The 20,698-nt window shown below is 38.3% G+C and overlaps 1 protein-coding gene across 4 annotated transcripts in view; it reads right to left on the bottom strand.

Annotated features, from left to right (window-relative positions):
* The window catches only part of atp9b (ATPase phospholipid transporting 9B), a 36,614-nt gene extending 15,991 nt beyond the window's left edge, over positions 1-20,623 (bottom strand). For 2 of the 4 annotated variants that reach the window (XM_067493776.1, XM_067494016.1), the window contains exons 1-13: positions 20,505-20,623; positions 16,035-16,208; positions 13,324-13,474; positions 12,332-12,445; positions 11,527-11,635; positions 10,823-10,881; positions 10,319-10,370; positions 9,042-9,136; positions 7,765-7,845; positions 5,556-5,631; positions 4,054-4,130; positions 827-987; positions 339-481 (exon numbers count right to left, since the gene is read on the bottom strand). In XM_067493776.1, the coding sequence (XP_067349877.1) occupies positions 339-481; positions 827-987; positions 4,054-4,130; positions 5,556-5,631; positions 7,765-7,845; positions 9,042-9,136; positions 10,319-10,370; positions 10,823-10,881; positions 11,527-11,635; positions 12,332-12,445; positions 13,324-13,474; positions 16,035-16,208; positions 20,505-20,584 (1,372 nt within the window). In that variant the 5' untranslated portion in view covers positions 20,585-20,623. Of the gene's footprint in view, positions 1-338; positions 482-826; positions 988-4,053; positions 4,131-5,555; positions 5,632-7,764; positions 7,846-9,041; positions 9,137-10,318; positions 10,371-10,822; positions 10,882-11,526; positions 11,636-12,331; positions 12,446-13,323; positions 13,475-16,034; positions 16,209-20,004; positions 20,075-20,504 lie in introns of all 4 variants that reach the window. The other 2 variants (XM_067493942.1, XM_067493863.1) reach the window with 2 other exon arrangements.
* Positions 20,624-20,698: the final 75 nt, after the last annotated feature.

Genomic DNA, 20,698 nt, shown 5'->3' on the forward strand with positions numbered 1-20,698 from the left:
GAAATTCTTGACATTTGTGAAAACTTTTCCCTCAGAGCTTTCCTTAATTCACCTTGTTGACAGTCTGTTGATGAATGGTATTTTGTTTGTTAAAATAGTTCAACTTCTCATGTGCCTATTTTGGTTTTATGATTTTGAGCTCTAACTCTCGGAGGACCTACTATGCATTCATGATCGGTGCCATCCAAAGTGTAACGTGAGACATGTCTTGTAAATGTTATATCTGATGAAATAACATATTTTTTTTTGACTTCCCAAAATAATTAGTATTGAAGATAACAAATATAAAACTACAGAAACCAGTAATCTTTTTTATTATGTTCAAATTCCTACTGTACCTGTCTTGTCTGTCAGCAGATAGACCAGCCGGCCCAGTTCTTCAGGGATGGTGCTGGTTCTCACCACAGTGCCGGGGATGTTTTCGTCTTTTGTGATCATCCAGCCATATGCAGACTTCCCCATGTCCAGATTCACACGCAAGCTAAACACAGAATCAATCATTGAAAAAAAAAAAAAACAAACAAACAAAAAACAAAACAACAACTTTAATAATTTGAAAGACGCTTCAATTCAAGGCAACCTGCATGTGAGGTGCAAAACAACCAAAGCAAACAAAACTGTACTGGTATGTTCCTAAAATGTTTGCAGAAAAGCAGCAGAATAAACTAAAATCTCAAGGCAGTGATGGCATTTTAAAAAGTTTCCACTTCTTAAAAAGAAGTCGCTGTTTAAACTTCATTTTTCTGGCTATCAGCAGAGGACATCAAAGAACAAGGCTCAGATGTATGTCAAAGAACGAAGACTATCACTGAGCCCAGGGAGGTACCTGATAGGTATGATGTAAGAGAAAAGCACCACAAATCGGAAGAGGTTGCGAAACCACGGGCCCACAAAGCCCTGCAGCGCTACCATGACTACAGACAGAACCACCTGAGCCAGGAACAGGGCCTTGGTGAGGCGGTTCAGCTCCAGGTCCAGTAGGCCAACCTATGGAGGCAAAGGTCATAGGTCAAACAAGCATATATTACAAAACACTTGCCTTAATTATTTCCTCAAAGCTTGTCAACAAGTGGTATGCAAAATTGATTTGTAAATTGTACTCTGTAGCTCAAGGCCCGAGGTTTCCACTGTAATGCACTTAATATTTTAAGGTGACGTATTGTTTAAGTGCAGACTGGAGATTAAGAGAAAACACCTTATTCCCTTTCATAACAACTCATACCAAAGAAAACTCTTTAAGACCCTCCATCTGTTCCCAGAACATCACAATATGCTAACACAGGGGCAAAAACAAGGCCAATGAAAGGCATTCTGAGCTGTGGGCTTTTATCATGCAAACCATGTGTATGGCATAAATAAGTTTACTGGTGGCACCATTTTGTGGTAAACTACAAACTTCATTATCCTCAAGCTGAAGTATTGTACTTGAATGCAATAGAAGGTCAAAAGGCCTCAAATATAGGAAAAGTTCCCATATTGAGATGGTTCTCTTCAAAAAAGGAGCAAAAAAAAAAAAAAAAAAAAAAAGGGGTCAAAGTTGTCCTTTATTTTTCAAGTGTATCTCCCAGCCAATGGAGCATGTGGGAAAAAGATGTCAAATAAAGAAGCGGCCTTCCCCTTTCTGGCAGCACTCACAGCAAAACCCTGTACACAGAGGGCTTTCATCTGACGTACCACGCTTACAAAAACAGCAGAACATAACATCTCTCCTCATTCAAATAAAGGAACTGCTCTGAAAGGGTGGGGAGGGGGGGGGGGGGGAGTACATATAAAAAGCAGCAAAATTCCTCCACTGCCTAAACCCCCACCAAGGCCGTTCCCCTGAGGACTGGGAGAGCTGGGAGACCAGTGTGACTGATTTATCAGTTGCTGTTAAACTCCCAGTAGCAGAGTGGAGAGGGGTGTGGAGAGGGGAAGGGTAAGGGGAAGGGTAAGGGGATCAGGAGGGTGGGTATCTCCCCACCCCATTGCCTCACTACATGGTTCATGGTTGAGCTATTGAGAAAAATAGAGGGTTTGGGTGGATTAAAATGAAGAAAAATTAAGACAGAGAGCACAGTGCATGGCTGAAAAGCAAAGGATCCCCTTCTGCTTGAACAATGGCTAGTCTAAATTTCCGAGCCTTGCTGGGGATCGGATGAAGTCATTATTCATTCAGTCAAGGATGGGGGGGGGGGAGAGAAGACTCAATTACCCCAACCTAAAGATGCTATCAATGAATAAAAGTGCATATTTTACTCCATTCATCTCCAAGCCTTTAAAAGTAAAAGGAATGATTCGATCTGCCTGTGTGGCTTGTATTTTAGCATCTGTGTGAAATCTGATGAAGAACTGCAGCCCCAGGGCATGAATATTCATGGGGTTAAAAATCCAAAGAATATCTGGCCTTTAGTGGGTGGGTAGAGTCTCATTAAATGCTTGTGGCACCATTAAATCAAGAAAGTCCAGAAAATAAACTAGGATTGTTGTTTTTTAGATCTACAACAAAACTTTATTTTGTCAGAGCAACAGAGTTGGAGATACATAATGAGAGCGCAGAGTACTGGGACTTGATATTCACTTCAAACACACAATCTTTACGGAAGGGTAACCTCTTGTCAAATGACATTGTTCTGTCTCTTTACTCAGACAGAGGTCTGTCTAACTATACTGAAACAAAGAATGAATCCATGTCTGACGCCCTGTCAGAATGATCAAGTGCAGGCATTGTCCTGGCTGGTGTCACAACAGATTATTTGAGGCCAAAACGTTCTTGCGACTTTAGCCGCACTGTATCGACTTTCTCCCCCAATCTCCAGTCTCTATATTGGCACTTCTGACATCATCTCCTTGAAATATTGAATTTCTCTCAGCTGTCGCATACATCAGTGCTCTTAATAAAAGACACCGGTGTCAAAACTGTGCTGCAGTAGGAAAGGGCTATGTTGTGCCAGGGAGAGCTTGAGAGGTAAAGACAGTTGTGGGTGATAACTTTGTGTGCAAATGTCACCGTATGGCAGATTCATCCTGTAGATGCCCGGCTCTATTAGTTGACCCGTGTCTATCTAGTCACACCATCTTCCATGTAAAATCTTATATTTAGTATCAAATTTACATTAATCTTCTCAATCTGGGGACAAAACGCACAATGGGGATTCTGTGGGATTAACATTCTGCTGAAAATGTCATTTAAATCCTCAGTTAGTTAATTTCCCTTTTGGTTAATTAGCTACCAGCGCTGACCTTTTGCATTGACAGGGCCAACTTTATCTAGAAAGTCAAGGTTAAAAAAAAAAAAAACACAAAAAAAACGACTTGCCACAGTGATTGATAGTGATGAGCGGTGTGGGGGAAAAAGGATGTCATGAGGAGAACATGAAACATATGTTATTTTGTGTTAGGTGTTTTGGCTACCTACGCAACACTGACAAAACATTTCTGCTCATGCTGGGATAACCTGACATTCCTGGAATACGTTTGTATTCATTTTCCACGAAGAGACAAGAAAAAAAAAACCATGATGATTAGTATAACCCCCTTTCAACTCGAGGAAATATCCAGCAACACATCCTGGCATTTCACCACAGAGAATAGAAGATAAACATTTGAATGAAAAGTATATTAAAAGAGAAAAAGAAATAACAAATTTCAGATATTATTTGAGTGTAATACATATTAAATAAAATTTTATTTAATCTTACACAAAATGTATGTAGCGTTTAAAAATAAGTTAGATATATTATATTTCCACCTTCTAAACTGTGATGTTTGTTACTTTAATTCTTGTTAGGTGATAGACGACAGTATATAATTGAGTTGGGCTCAGTTATTTGAAGACACTTTTCTGTGGTTTTCTGCAACAATTCTCCGGTATTTTTACACCAAACTATTAACTGATTTGTGGAAATGTGGATTATGAAATTATCTCCTAATCATATTCTTTGCGATAAAACAGTTAACAAGAAAAAAAAAACAAGTTACATATAAAAACAACTTTGACCAGAATCTCCAAAAGCAAATAACATAACTTGATGTCTTTTGAGGTGAAACGCTAAAGTTAAAAAAAGTATTCACCTTGTTCTTGGCATAGGATGTGTTCAGTACGCTTCTGGTCTCTTTGCCTGTGTAGATCACCACCCCTATCACTGTGCCTGCCAAGGGGAAAGACAAGGAAAGTAATGCTGCTCATTAACTGGACCTCTCCCCCACCATCTCTCTCTCACATACATACACACACACACACACACACCTTGGTCAAGTAAGATGAACTGCATGGGAGGAAACACAATAAGGCTGAGGCAGTTTCATCTCATTGCTACTCAAGCCAAGAGACAAGAGTTTAATATGCTTAGACTCTCAGTGCCTTTAGCCACACTATTGAAGCTCATAAAACCAAATCGATATGGTGCCATCTTTATTTGCCAATTCATTACAGTGGCCTTATTACAAAAGATTAATGAGTCATTAATATAAAATGAGCTTAACGGGAGAGCACAGGCACTAATAAACCTAAATAGTGCCACTGAAATCCCAAAACTATAAAAATGATAAGAAAGTCAAAAATATGTTAAAAAAACAAAAAAACAAAAAACAGTTATTAAAAGGGCTGATGGGCAAAAGAATGGTGATGAATTGCTCTTGCTGACTTCTAACTTCACAAAAATTGAGCAATGTGACAAATAATGTGTGGCTCAGCTTGCGGAAAGTGCTACATTGCAAATATGCGATCAACCAACTTTTGCATCACAGCTAGACTGGGGCACATAAGAGTGTCAATACACATGCTCAGAATCCCACTGTAGATGCCACTACGTTTCTGTGAAGGAGAAGCAGAGATGATGTAAGGGGTCCAAAGGTCAGACTTGTTGTGCCTTTTTACTGAATATTTCCTTATTCTTCTGGTGAAGGTCAGGCCAAAACACAATCAATGGGTTGGCCATCGCTGGCAGCGTCAAAAACATTCACCTGACAGAACCCTTGTTTTGGGGAATCACTTAGTTGGATTGATAGAGGATTACCTCAACTGAGGCTCTCTCAGTGTTCTTCAAACAAGCACATGTCAGCAAGAACAGGTCTCGTGTCATGAATCATTTGTGCAAAACAACTTGAGTGCAAGTAGAATCAAACCGAGAGTGGTTTCGTTTTTAATACAGTTTTGCACAAGTTCAAGGAAAATCACAACAGAAAACAAAGTTTACATTTTTGTTTGTTTCCATTTACTAAATTTAAAGGAATAAAAATATATCTCTTCTGGCCCATGATTACCCTGCTGTGTGCCACTACAGTGGGTAGAGGTGGGTGACTTTCAGCGAGGTGCCCTGTCTGGACTTAAACCAAGGTTGTTGAGGTTACACACACTCCAGACACCCTCACCCTTTTCATTAGTCTTTACTCTTCTGGTGGAGTGGCACCATGTAATGGTCACGGTAAAAATGACACAGATGCTCTGTGCACAATTATCGAAGCATATGTAAACAGTAACATTACAATGATATTAGGAAATAACACACTGTGGATGCAAAGCAGCATATTGAAAAACTGTATTTCGTATTTAAAAGATAAAAACATTCACTTACCAGATGCAACAACTGTGCTGGCCCAAAGAGTGTTTTCAATACTCAGACTCTCATGGATCTGTGGGTCTGTGTCTTCCTATAACAGAAACCATAGCAGAGAAACGTGTTTAACTTTGTGCAAGTTAACCTGTCAAGCTTTCGAAACCATATATTTAAACAGAAAATGTGTCAACACTGTCAGTATCCCTCTGAAACTCGAACACTATGGCCAATAAATTCCAATGAAATACATTTTTAGAAATGGTTAGAGGTCAGGGTGAAAAAAATTATGCTCAACCAGACAAATATATTAGGTTAATGACATCAGATTTATTACCTCAATGCAGCACAGATCACACATTCAAAACAAATGTTCTGCTGCTGCTTTACTTCGGAAGAACAGCCAAATTGAATTAATACACATAAGCTACAAATTTGTTAAAGTATTTGGTTCAGTCATTGCCTGTGAGTTGGCTGTGAATAATTTGATTTAAAAATGTCTGTGTCCTTTACTCAAACCCTTTTTCTGCGAAAAAGAAAAAAAACAAAACAACACAAAAATTAAAACTACCAAGTGGCAGTGAAGAGATATTTGCTTTAAAAGAAATACCTCAATATTGCGAATGTATTTCTGCAATTAGACAACTTCTAATAAACATTGTTCAGTTTTTCCTTTGAGCAGATAAGAGTAAAATCATGTATAAGAATCAATGTGGTTAAGCAATTAATTCACTACCAAAAAAAAATAATGAAACCTGAAGGTGAAAATAATTGTGTCTGATTTTCCCTCTCTTACCTTTAAGAATGAAAATATAACTGGCTTTGGTAATATTTATATATATATTTATAGACATTTGCATTTTCAGCATAACTGGGTAATTTTATGTGAAATCTGATGTATTAATTTTCAGCTGCATACATATTTGTAAGTAACTTAAACCCCTTGTGTTCCATATTGAATGTTGTGTTATTGTATTGTTTTAAATTTAAATGTCTTGTGTTGGGCAGAGTACCCGTCCCCCTCTTACTGTGTAATGACATTAATGTATATTCTATTAACTTGTAAAAGAATAAAAAAAACAAAAAAAAAAAACAACAACAAATCACTCGATAATTATTTTCACAAAACACTCTGAGGGCAAAAACAGCCCTTAAAATAAAGATTTTAGCTGGAAAGTAATGAGGTAAATGAGATCAGGTGAGATTACATACAACTTGAACAGAATGGGAGCCATTAATTTTCACAAGCTCCTGACAAAGTTGTGCAGACTGAAGCAATACAGTAGTCCCTTTATCAATACGTTCACTAGATTTGGCAGGGTGATAGAGACTCCATTTAAAAAAAACAGTATGGAGTGCATGTAGATGAGATTTCAGTGATAAATAAGCCTCTGGAGAGCCTCCTATTTCACTCTCTTCGTTTTTTTTTTACTCTCTCTCTTAAATAAAGACGAATCCTGAAAATGGCTTGAGTCAGGTGTACAGGGTCAAGGCTCCAGTTTCAGCTCAAATAGCCTGCCTGATATGATAATTATGATACCTAAGCACCCACATCCTGCCAGGCCACTCAAATATGGGAAGAGGTGCATGAAAAATAAATGGCAGGTTGCAGAACGCTTGACCGCTCTGACATTGGCATCATACTACAGTGTTCATAACTGCAGAGAGTCTCAATAAAGACCACAGAAACAAAACCACCACATCCGCCTCAGGAAAAAAAAAAAAAAAAGGGGGAAAAAGAAACCCTCATAAATAGGTAAGTTCATTTGCTGGGGATCTGTGGGAACCCATTTTTTTCCCATCCTGCTCAAACTAAAAGCACACGCTATGCAAAGGAAGGCCGCAGAGGATGAATGAGCGGAGGAAGTGCTCGCTCACTAAGCCTGGTGTGTGGCCAAGAGTGAAGACGGGCCACAAAGACTTCCTTTGTACTGGAGCTCTCCTCTCTGTGGGGGCTGCACTAATCTGCTATTAATAAAAAAAAAAAAAAGTGGGGGGGGTTGGGATTTAACTCAGAAAGATGGGATGGATGGACCTAGAGTTGCGAGAACCTGCCTGTGATGTACGAGGGATGACTGCTGGAGATGACAATAGGCTTGGAAGGATACACAAGCTCTCATTGTTGTCACTTGTCAAAGCATCTTCAATGTCAATCCACTTTCTATAGAAAAATCTGCATGTGTTTAAGATTTGCTTTGCAGGTTATAAATATGTCAACGAGCTACTGTACCCTTGTGAAGTTCCCCTCGAAACTGTGGATGTCTAGCTGAGGCTTCTGGGCATAGACATAGGCGCTGATGGAGAAGAGGTCCTGGGGCAGAGACGTGACAGAAAGAGAGGAGAGAAACTCTTCAATCATGATAAATTACTATGAAAACTAATCCAATGAATGGGCCAAGAACTACTCTTGGTTAGGACTTATTTTTTTCAAAACATTTAAATGAAAATTAGAATAACATGTTTTATATGTTTTTGTAAAATCTGAATGTAAAAACATGTGTTTAGTAAAAAAAAATTGTTCAGGTTTAGAATAAGACAAGAACAGACAATAATAAATAGCTAACATCTGTTTCTCTCGGTCATCCCTACAATGACCTGTCAAGCACACAACACCCCCCACCCCCCCCCCCGCCCCCCATAGTGGAACAAAATTGATTGTAAACATTAAATTATTCAGGACAGGCAGTCAGCCTCTGCAGTGGCCAGGCGGACCTCAGCCGTGCTCAGATAGTGTTCTCCTGGTGAGAACATGGGCAGAGCGGTTAGAGAGGAGCAGGGAAGATTATTTTACTCAACCCCCAATGGAGAATAGTGTTGCTCCAGCATTTCACAGGCTCAAGCCTCAGAGCAGCTTGTCCTGTCCACAGATTGCAAGTGCATCAGAGGTGATGAACATACAATATAGTATGTGACCAGTAGCTAAAACGCACGGGTCCCAAACTGAAGTTGTTCTTTATACCACAACACAGAGAAAATAGTTCCTCAGGAATTGAGAAACGAGTTTCTGCCAAGCGCTAGATAGTTTTGCAGAAGATGTAAAATAATTTTAAGTATTAAATGCTGTCCAATACATCAGCAGACTGTGAGTAATAATCTGAGGTCCTACATGCAGAAAACTCTTGAAAACAAAAACTTAGCTCTAGAGAAATTCCCAATACTTCCCGTAATTTGAAATTGACAGATAACATAATCTCAAGGTAAATGCTGACTAAACCACAGATAACTCTTGCCATTTTTAGCTTTTAGGAACGCTGAGCTGAACGCCTCTGCTCTTCCACCAACAGACTTGCTGAAACTTTAATTTTGTGATCACATTAAGTGGGGGAAAAATAAAAAAACTTAACTTAAATCTTAAGTGTCGAGTATCAGTAACAGTTAAAAGGAGTTGCTGTCAGGTCCAAATTGTTCCTGCTGTCCGTCATCAGTGATTATGTCTCCATCGGAGCACAGACAACTTAATTTAATGGTTTATTACCAGAGACTCACTACACTACTTTGTAAACGTACCCCCACTGCTGGTAGTCGTTGTGTGCAGGCAACAGCAACTTTCAGTTTCCAGTCTGTTTCTCCATCCAGCTGATCTGTTCTGATAAAACATGCACCTGAACACAGGACACAAATGATATCAACACTGTTGTATGTGTCACAAATTGTGTTGGTTGCTCATCCTCAAAATAAATCGGGTACATCAAAGAAAAGCTACTTAAACGGTATGTTCCCACACATCACTGACAGTAGCACAAATAGAGAAAAGTCATTAATTTATTAAACTTAATTATAAAAAACCTCAAAAATAAGCCCATTAGATCATACTGCTTTCAGAAAGTGGGGTCTCAAATGAAATCAAAGATAAAAGCTGTATTTCCGTTTCAAAACCGGCAAAGTTATGATTTTCAGTGACATATTTCAATAAATGCCTCCATTAAATTTAGCATTTTCGGAAGCCCTTGAATACTGAGCATAACAAAATGTGCAGTGGAGCCTCTCGTACAACACAAAATGCCTGACTGCTCTGGATACCGCTAAAGCCGATAACCACTGAGCAGTCGTGACCTGCATTGATCTGAGGTAATATTACATATGAAACTGATGGATGAGAGCAACTATCTGACAGATAGGGCAAAGGGCAGCCATAAACTATCCCTGGAGGGTGAACTATGATGGAAAACATTAACACAAGGTGGATGATTCATGCTTTCCTTCGGCTGCAATGGGAGGTGGGCTTTTCACATAACTCTACTGAGATATGTGTGAGTGTATGTGAAAGACAAGGCATATGAGACTGTGTGTAAAAGAATAAGAGTGTTTATGTGTGTTTTTGTGAGTGTGTCAGAGGCATAAAGTCATCAACTACTCCCTGCCAAGTATATTGGCACATTAAAGATTGATGGAAATGATGTCCTCAGTACATTTCCTCCCAATGCCCCTCAGAAAAAAAGCCAGGATCTGACGCAGCTCATTGATTAATTGAAATCCGCATCATCAGTCACTTGAACAATGTGACACAAATCATATGAATCACATCTTCCCGTCAAAGGACAGGAAGTGTGGGAAAAAGTCACTTTTCTCATCTCACCCCAAAGATCTTGGCACATTTGTTTAAGTGCACAGAAGGTTCACCTGTACAGTATTCTGTGTTTCACACACTGTATTGTTGAAAAACAATTACATTTTGTGGAATTATTTAAGTGTAAGACATTTCTGAGTTCTGCCTTGCATCAGTGTTTTTTTAGCAATGTCCTGACTCACATTGATGCAATTACCTCACCACTTTGCCTGCTCACCGTTTTTCTCAGATGTTCTGAGGAATATCATGTCTGCAGGAATCCTTTGGTTCTATAAAAAGAGAAAGCAAATTTGTTACAGGCAACTATTACAAAAGCACTTTAAAGCTTCCTGAAGAAAAGAAAGTGAAGGAAAAATGAAATTTCACTTGTCTGCTTTCCAGCAAGTAGGTAGATTTTCTACTGAACCGAAAACCAGATCACAACCTGAACCGGTGAGTGGGAGTTTCATACCATTAAAAGCCATCATCTGTTTTACAATCTCAGTTAGAACGCAACCAATTATTAATATTACATTATGTTTTTCTTCCCAGTTTTAATCAGTTATTAAATGATCACCTTTGTCTCTTTTTGGAGGTGAGGTGAATGTGTACTGTATACAATATTTACATTACTATTATTATAAAGTTAGACCTGGAGCCATATAAACCTCTTTTACATACATATAAATATAAAGGGTCCCGCATTCGAGGACGATTACAGGAAGAAAGAAGAACATTTTACCTTCTCCACAATGATCAGGTCCCCAACTTGTATGTCTGAACTCTTGACTTGAACTTTACCTAAGTGAAAAAGAAAGAATTCATGCTGAAAAGTATTCTTAATTTTTTATTTTTTTGCAGCAATGAAATAATGTGCAGGTATTGATTTTTAGCCCTAGAAATTACTATGAACACAAGCCACTTTTTGTTATTGCTCTATTTTCCCCTCAACTTTTAACAGATTGATTATCTTTAGCATGATTAAGTAATACCATTCTCTTTTCATCTCTCATCTGAGGCATAGACAAAAACAGTTGCACAAAGTGTCACTCTAAATTATATTGCCTTAACTGCTATGACCTTCGTTCTTATACTACAATCACAAGCACACGAGTATGTATATGCACACAAGCGCACACAAGGTGTGGGAGCTACATTCTCAGCCATGGTCAAAGATATTACACAAGGGGATTTGACCACACGTTCAACAAAGACACAGATCTTAGATGATACAGTATTGAGAAATCTCAAGAAAAAAAAAAAATAATCGATGCAATTACAGCAAGAAGAATGACTTCAGTTACAAGTGTAGATCCAGGGGAGTGGTGGGTCGGAATTGCATGGGGGGGGGTTTGACGAGACACTATATCCGTTATCATAATGACAGCAAACAGTTCCAGACGTGGAGAGGAAAGCAGATTGATACATTTCAGTCAGCTTACTAACCTCTCATTGTGAGCTTGCTGTAGAGTAGAGAGTTCATCTCTTTGTCCCGTTGGTAGCGTCGGACTTCATCCACAGCCTCTCGCACCATAGTAACGGCTAAAACAAAACCCTAATGACAAAACATTATTTTTATTTTTGTAAAACTATTTATCTCTCAGACCGTGGTCAGTTAGAAAGCTTAATTTACACAAGAATCTGATATAATAACATAGCCTTTATTCTAAGATTTTCTCAACTATATAACAGAGTAGCTTTTCACTTAAAACATTCTGAACTGTCACCATGTAATGAAAAGATGACTCCAGTCAAACTTTGCTAATATGTAAAGGATCTATTGGCTTTATAACAAATAAGATGCAGATTATTTTCCTTAATTAATTGATTCTTCAGCCTTTGAAGTGTGAAAAATGTGCACATAACCACTTATCTGAGCCCAATGTAAATTCTAACCAACAGTTCAAAACCTACAGAGATATAAATTTGCAAAGATATAAAACTGCAAATCCTCATATTTTAGTAGCATCAGAAAATGCCTTTTGGCCTAACATATTATCAAAATACTTAGCAATTTATTTTCCGGACAGTAAATGTATCAATTATGCAGCAATAGCTTCAACACCAAGTGTGTTTTATGTCTCACATTAAAGATGGTTTTAAAGACATAGAACACATACAAATACACAACAGTCGATTAATCCTTGTTGGACATCGTTTCAGACACAAAAACCTTTTTAATACAGATCTTTAAACAAGTACAAATATTGCTCAACATATCAACATATATGGCTGTGGGAATAGCATTTACCAGAGGTGCCCAATATGTGTATAAATAGCCAATTTTCAGCGATGGCACGAACTGGGAGCAGGCAACCACCAGAAAGTAGAGATTGAGGAAGAACTTGAACTGCTGATAAAGAACCTGATGGAAGAGCAATAAGCATGTTAGCATGGTGAATCAAAACCAAGACAGCTGCCAAAAGAGGGGAAAACAGACACTTTGAGAATTTCCAGTGTTCTTTCAAGAGGCAGGGTAACATCAGCCTCTGTCTATGCTTTGTAGGTAAAAACATTACAAGACAGACTGATAACCAGAATCATAAGAGAAGAAGAAAAACAGTCGTACATGACAAAGTGCATCATGTGACTTACAGAGATCCTTTCCTAATGGGCCATCTATCAAGAGAGAGGCCTCGGTTTTCAACCAAAGTCAAATTTTGAATAATGTTTGCAATAATGAGAGTCTAGTGTCTTGTCACAGATTATCAGAAACAATAGGATCAATGGACGATGCTCTACAGTTAATGAACACCCTGACCTTTAGGGAAAAGGCACACTGCTAAACTCAATTTGAGTGTATTTAATAATTCAAAGTGGAGGGAGAAAAACAGAGCCGTTTTGTTCACCATCAATGAGAATATCTATGTCTCTAATAGACAGTTGACATTTTATGGCCTGGGCAGACGGCAGTTCTCTTAATCATGGAATCACTTGCTTTTTAATAAGTAACTCTGATGGATGTCTATGGTCCCCTACAGTGTAAACCCTTAATTTAATGACCAAATAGTTAACAGTTAACTGTACTTTACATACTGTTAAATCAGTGAAAATAAATAACATATTTAATGGGAAGTATAAGTAGCCACTGAGGGGACCATTAAAGTTGATATTGGTGGGATAATAGACTCTGCATAAGCCATAAGTGCTGCATCTGGGGCAATAATCAGGACTTAAAATGTAGCCCAGCTTAGTAACTTAACACAGGCTACAAGTTTATGTTATTTTCTGCTGTTTACTCACCCCAGGCACAAAGGTGAAGATGTTGTACTTCTGGTTTTTGATGGCATTTTTGGGGAACTTTTCCTCACATTTCTCCGGGCAGCCAAGCCAAACGGTCCTTGCCTTCAGCTCTTTCTTTCTTCGACATATATGAGCCAGGCAATCACAGCAGCTGAGGAAGAAGAATATGGTTATTATGGCTGTATGTAAACATAAATGGTTGTGTTAGTTCAGTTTAGTTGCCAGTTTAGGGGTTACAAGCTCATAAACTGGTGAGTGAGTGACAGGATGGGAAGCGCTGCAAGACATTTCCTCTAATGTTTGAATTTTTCTGTCCAACAAAATTTTAAATTGAAAAACAAACTGCCCTTTCATTACAGTGGCTGCTTTGTTTTAAGGGTTATAGGAAACCAATGGAAGTAAAAGAAAAACAAAAAGGCACTGCCCGATAGATAAAGCTGTAATATAGATTGTTCTATGCAGCTTTAGACAAATGCAATGCAAGATTTAGGTATCAAAGAAAAGGTGAACTGCCCAAAAAGTGAATATAGTGGCAAGTCCTATCCTTTTAGATTTTTACTTAATTTAGCTCAAAAATCAATAAAGGGGGAATTTCATTTTTGCTTTATGGTTGTGCATTAAAAAATAAAAATTATCTTGTGTGTTCAACACACTCCTCACCACAAACAGAATCTACATGGGAGGCCAACACATAACATCATTCTGTTATTACGGTTTGAGGATGTTTAAGCTTTAAAGAAAGAGAAGTTTGAAACGGAGATTAATTGATACAATGGCTGATTAACTAGCAAACTAACACATCAGCAAGCCATTAACAACAAAGGAGAAAAAGGATTTTCTGGGTAATTATATTTTCACAACCATAACCTAGATTTTTGCATTAGTGTTCCCCCCCCCCCCCCATCATTAATGGCTACTGAGCTCCACATCAGTGTCCTGCTACATCCTGTCCTTTTGTTATTTATATCTCTTGTCTAGTCAGTTTTAATTAGATCTTCGAGGCTTATTTTGACACCATTTTGTTAAGAAGACATTTGCTTGTAGCACTATTAATGTTCTGTACAGGTCTGTATTTCTTCAGTAGGACTTGCCTCCCTAAGGCTGTAGGAGTCAGGCACATCCGGAGCCAAAAGAGTCAAGTTTACCTCACGAACTGGACCCCGCTGTGTGTACGCAAACATACTGTGTGAAATAAGATGTCCTTGTTTGAGTGTCAGTTTTATCTCATGTGAAACATTTCAAACATGGAATCATCAGCCCTTTCCTCTGTAGCTACATTGTTAATGTGATACTATCAAAACTTGCGTAGATTGACATTTACTTTTGAAAAGTATGTGACTTTCTATTAACCTGCTAATGACTACATTCAGGCTTATCTGGCATATCTGTTATCAAATGCAAACAGCGGGGTAGAGTGGGGGTAAATTACAATCAGAGCAGATTCATGTGGGCATAACCTAAACTGGCACCTGGGGGAAAGAGGGGAGAGTGTCAGTGTATACCGTCATGCTGATCGACTTGGCTTTTCCACTTTTTAAGCAAGTTGGCAAAACATGAAACGAAATAAATCAACTTTGGTAAAAAGTCTTGTTTGTATTGGCCGTGATGTTCTCTCTGTCTGTGCACTCCGAGTCCAGATTCATAAGCGCGATTATTTGAGCAAATGAATGCTATTCAAATAATATGCCATTTGAACAGTCAGGGCTTATTCAGTGGGAATTATTTGTGTTTTATAATCCCACACTAAGCACACATAAAATTACTGGAAAGCATCAAACTGGTCAGCTGTGAAAAATCCAATTTGTTCATTAGTGGGGGGCTGGGGAGGGGGGAGCGATCAATATGCAGCTTTAATCGGGAGATGCACCACTAACAGCAAACCTACACCAAAAACAGAATATTCCATGAAATCCCCCCCCCCATTAGTAAATGCCATTTTTAGGCACTGAAGTGCTGCACAAACATTTGTTGATAAATGTTTTTGTACTGGCATAAACAAACACTCCTCTCTTAGCCACAACGAAGCATCTTTAGAGGGCAAAACCTGTCAAATTAATTATTAGCTGGATAAACCACCCTGTTTGACCTTAAAATCTTTTTGGACTGTTGGTGCAAATCGAGGAACTCGACCAAAAACATGCCCTTATCCGCTCTTTTCACTTCATGCACAGCTACTGGTGCGTTTTAAATCCACACAGATCATCACAATATAAACTACACATACATTTACTGAATGCCAAAATGCAGACAACTGTCTGAAGCTAAAAAGGTACAATGCAAGTACAATAACCCAGTAACTTTGCAGTCCTGCAGAGTAAATCATTTAAGTTTAGAAGCAGTACATGTCTGTGGACCTTTCTCTGAATACTTCTTTTGGACTAAACCTCGATTTAATACCCTGTGGCCTTTATGTTTGAGATGAGCCCTAGATAGGTTGTACTTTCTAAATCTCCTCATCAAGTAGTGTTATAATACTTGAACATTATCTTAAAGTTTTTTTTCAAGATACCAAAGAACATGCTGTATGTTGTAGGAGATGAATATATGTAGCATTATCTGCTTTTGTGCATTTAATATTTGTCGAGCTAGAAGAGACCAGAAAGTGATTTGTGCGTCATCTCTTTGAGTCACCATGCATAGATCACTAACACAACTCGCTAGGTGATGAAAACTATAAACACAAATCAAGCAATGTTGCAGAGATACTGTACCTGCCGCAGAGGACTTTCCATCCTCCTAAGAGGAACCAGCCAAGGCCTCGCTGTCTCTGATTGACTCTGGCCCGGGGAAGCGTCTGGTAGTCGCTCTCATCATTCTCAAAGCCCTCCTCCGACATCATCAGAGGCATCTCATCCAGGTTAGAGGGCTCATCTTCTAAAGAGTATCTGTAAGCACAGAGTACAATAAAACACATGAAATGCACATGGAACTCCAGCAAGACAAACTATTGCCATAGTGGAAAACAAGTATGTTGTACAAACATATAACAGAGGCTGTGTAAAGGTCTGAAGAAAGGTTTAGATGAGGGTTGTTCAAACAGTCAGTTTAGTTCCTATATTACTCAGTCATGATGTACATCTTCTATTAACATTATCCCAGGCTACATGAACGCCAATAACACATTCTGAAGAGAGATTTAATTACGTAGAACACAACTTCTAGAGTACAACATACAATGACAACGAAAGATTTACCTGGAGTCTAAAGTATATTAAAGACGAAATATGAAAATATTTTCTGTGTCTAAAATATGAATGATTAAAACCTACTGTCCTCTACTGACACACGGCTCAATATCGTTAGTCTTGCACAGCCTGCTGTAAACCACAATGAGTATCAGGTACCAAAAGTATATCAGGTTTATTATATAAAGAGCTGCCCTTTGGTTACTATAAAGTCAAGTCACCATTTACACATTCTGTTAGCATGTGGCTGAGAATATGCTATTTTTATTTTATAAAATATGAACAGTTACAAACTGTAATTCACACCTGTGATTTATCTGCACACACATCATCAAACATTCAAGGCATGTTAACTAGGGGTCATTATTCTGATATTTCTTTCATCTGTGTCCCTTTTATTTAAATTACAAAACTATGCTTCCCAATAAATTAACACCTCCCTTTGTGAAGTTTTATCTTAAAGACTGTGATGCAGATGAAGTTAAACTGAGTTTAAGAGAAAGATCTCTGGGTTGAGACTAAGTAAAAAAAAAAACCTTTTGTCCTGATATGAAGTATTTTTCAACTATTGAGGAAAACAAACATCTGTTGTTAACAGCGTGTGAAAGAAATTGCCAACTTCATTGCTGTCAAAGTTCACCACACTGACCCGGCACAAGAAGACATATTGGACACTAAAATAAAAGCTAGAAAAAATATTTATATCAGATGTTTTGTTACTAGAAGGACATTTTTATCAAAATACCAGTGTCACAATATAGTAGATGTTACCAAGTGTGTCAAAGAGTCTGTCAACAATATCTGATTGCTTCTATTACCAGTAACCACTTGCTGAATGACAAATACAGAAAAGCATGTGAATAAGTGTCTTGTACCGACAAAAACATGGACACGTGAACAAGCACAAAACTAGCATCAGTGGGATTATGAGCTTAAGACCAACCATCAGCACTAGTTCTCACTGATACAGCCCTTCAGAGCGTCTCAAAACGCCAAAGCAGAATCCAAAGAAGCTGGTACTTTCTGACTTTCTGTTTCAGCTGAGAGCTCTGGCAACTTCAGTTTAAGGACCAGAGAAATAATGATACTCTAGTGATTAGGAGGACTTTCAGATCTGAAGCAACCTCTTATCTATGCATGCACCATGTGAGCCAGGATGGACTGTGAAACACTCAAAGCAAGGCTCTGCACCACTATTACCCAGCCAAGTGCTGGATGGTTTGTGGATTCCCTGTTCTTCAAGTAACTCATGACATATGAGCTCAGTAGCTGTTTTGTTTTCTGTCCATATTTAAACAGTGTCAAAAATGGTCAAACTATTCTTTCTATCTTTGCATTTTGCTGTTTGATACACACAAATATAGTAACAATCATCACATCTGCACTACATTAAATATTTAGCATTTCTCTGAAAAAGATGCCTTTGCAAATCTTTGCAGGGAACACTCGTACCATTTATATCAGTCGGTATAATTTAATTCTAAAGCAGGAACACTAAATCTTCTTTCTGATTGAGGAATCTGCCAGTTAAAGGAGCCTTCCTAATACTATCTGTTTTACTTGCATGTATAAATACACTGGTTATGATGGAAAATGCTTTTTGAAAAATAGATCTGGTGGACAGATGCAGTGCACAATAACACTGAAAATCCCTTAAAGTCAAGTGGCTGTGTGTACCTGTATGCATTCTTTTTGCATTTTAAAACAAAATACAGTCATACATCCACAATAAACATTAGCACAACACACTATAAAAACAATGGTATAAGGTGGATTTGAGGGGCAAAACATTTTTTTTTTTTTTTACAATGTAGCAGTCGAGTTTCTTTAAATCCCCAATTGCAGAAACTAGGTTTCCCCATTTACCTGACAATTAAGAAATCAGATTACTTAAGAAAGCCGACTTGAGTAACACGGTTACTGAAGGGTGTGTAAAATTTCTGAATGCTGTCAGTAACTAAGCTTAATATTTTCTCTTGGCAATGCAACAAAGAGCAGCAAAGCAGCAGAGCAGAAAATGGTTAAAATTAAGAGCAAATTTTTAATTGTGTGTGTAGTTTCCAGTACAGTAACCAGTTTTGGAAATATACTGAGCCTCAAGAACTAAAAGGCCAAAGCTTTATGTATTCCTAAATATGAGAGGAGTGTCTCCAAAATTAGAAGTGGGTGATAAATAAAACCATACTAGACAAATTACACTAAACTGAAAAAGCAGTGTCAGGTAACCATTCATTCTTCAATCAGAGAAAGGCTGCAACCCTGTAGCAGTAGTCTAACCTCCACAGTGAAGTTTAAGAATTAACCACTGTGCCCAATAAGCTGTCACATGAATTTTATTACTGAGAATTAAGGACGGGAATGTAGAACTGCAAGTGTTTTCCTAATAATGTGAGTTTAAATTTGATTTTGGACCAAGAGGAAGAGGCGGATAAACATGATCACATCTCATAAAGTGCTTCAACATATGAAACTAATAGTGGCTAAATTAAAAAGAAAAAGAAATCCAGCACTAAGAAACAAGACCGGCACCCAATGCTGACTGCTGCACTTGTGGAAGTTAAACAGCTCTGGCAGGGTGAAGTAATTCACTCAGTCCAATGTCCATTTCATTTTAAAAGCCTTGCACCCGTAAAGTGTTTTGGATAACGACTTCCCCAGCAGAGGGGCTGTTCTCCACTGCTGGAGATGTAACATTTATAAGACAGCAGATCACTCCACTCTAGTTTCCCTTTTCCCTGCGTACTCCAGAACACACACACACACACTTTTAACCAGTAACATGTTCAATGCATTATTTTCATACAAGGACACTGTTAGATGCTGACAAAATTGTTATTCCTTGTAACAAGACAGAGTGCTGTATCAAATTCATGTGATTTATACTAACCCTAAACACTTATGTATATACATATGTATATACAAATTGCAATTTACAATATACTAAACTTAAACTGAATGTACATTTAATTTTGTAAACATTCATAGACAACCTACATGTAGTTCCACATTATAGTATTTTACAGAATATTACTGTATAGTATACTTCACTTTAGTCTCTCGCATTTATTTATATTTTATTACTTTGCCTTTAACTGTATTACTTGTCTTTCCTACTTAATTTTTTTTTGTGATTTTAAGATGCCACAGCACTATAATTTGTCATTGGTATTAATATAGTACAAAACCATACTATCAAAGTCACTTTTTTTGCAAACTCGTATGCTCTCTGCTCGTTTCTGTAAGTCAGAGCCTCATGTAGAAAAGTTGTGCTTCATTTCTACTTCAGTGGGCAAAGGACAGGAGTGGGCTTTTCAGAACGAGACAAAATATAGCGCCCTATTTTTCTGCTTATTAAACAGACACTGGATTCTGGATCAAATCATGACAACAAGAATCTGAATCAGGTCGTGCCCAAGATTCCCACAAATACTGGAAGCGTAGTGCGCCGCTAATAGCTAAACATGTAATTAGTAAATACTACTTGGTCTAAAAGTACCTGATCATGCGCCTACATCCTGTCCATTCCTCACCCTGAGGGCTTTATTAGCTCATCGTCCTCGCCCAGTCTGTGAAAATGAACAAACTGTTGAACGGTGACTTCAGTTTGGAACAACGCTTAACATGTGACAACCTGTGGTAAACACACAGAACTCGTCATGTGACTTGAAATTAAATGCTGTGTGGCTAATTGTCCACTGTACGCTAACGTACACTTCTGCGACTTCATGGACGTTGTTGTGTTGGACTATTAAGAGCGGAAACTTAAAAGCTTTAGAAACAAGGATGTGAACAGACACCAAGCGGCTGTTAGGGAATAAGATGCGAAGGAGCTGTCATCAGCAGCGCTAACTGGCTAGAAACACAAGCTAACACCACCGAGGACACACAAACACAGACCCAGGGACCAAGCGAGGCAGCCAAATGTTAGCGTTTTACACAAACGAATGTTTCTTTAATAATCCGACGGAAAAATAGGCTCAGCTAGTCCCTCCGTACCTTGAAAGTCTGGCTGAGTTGTAATAAGGAATTCTCTTCGAGTTCTTCCGCACTGGATTTAACGGGATGCTGTCAGCCATCTTGGCTGGGCAGTCCACATCCTGACGTCACATAAAACAAATTTAGGATGCACGTTGCGTTCACTTGCTGTGAAAAGTATTGTAAGTATGACTAGCAAGACTAAGGAACGCTTG

Source organism: Channa argus, chromosome 1 (assembly GCF_033026475.1).
Source record: "Channa argus isolate prfri chromosome 1, Channa argus male v1.0, whole genome shotgun sequence".
Classification (NCBI taxonomy): domain Eukaryota; kingdom Metazoa; phylum Chordata; class Actinopteri; order Anabantiformes; family Channidae; genus Channa; species Channa argus.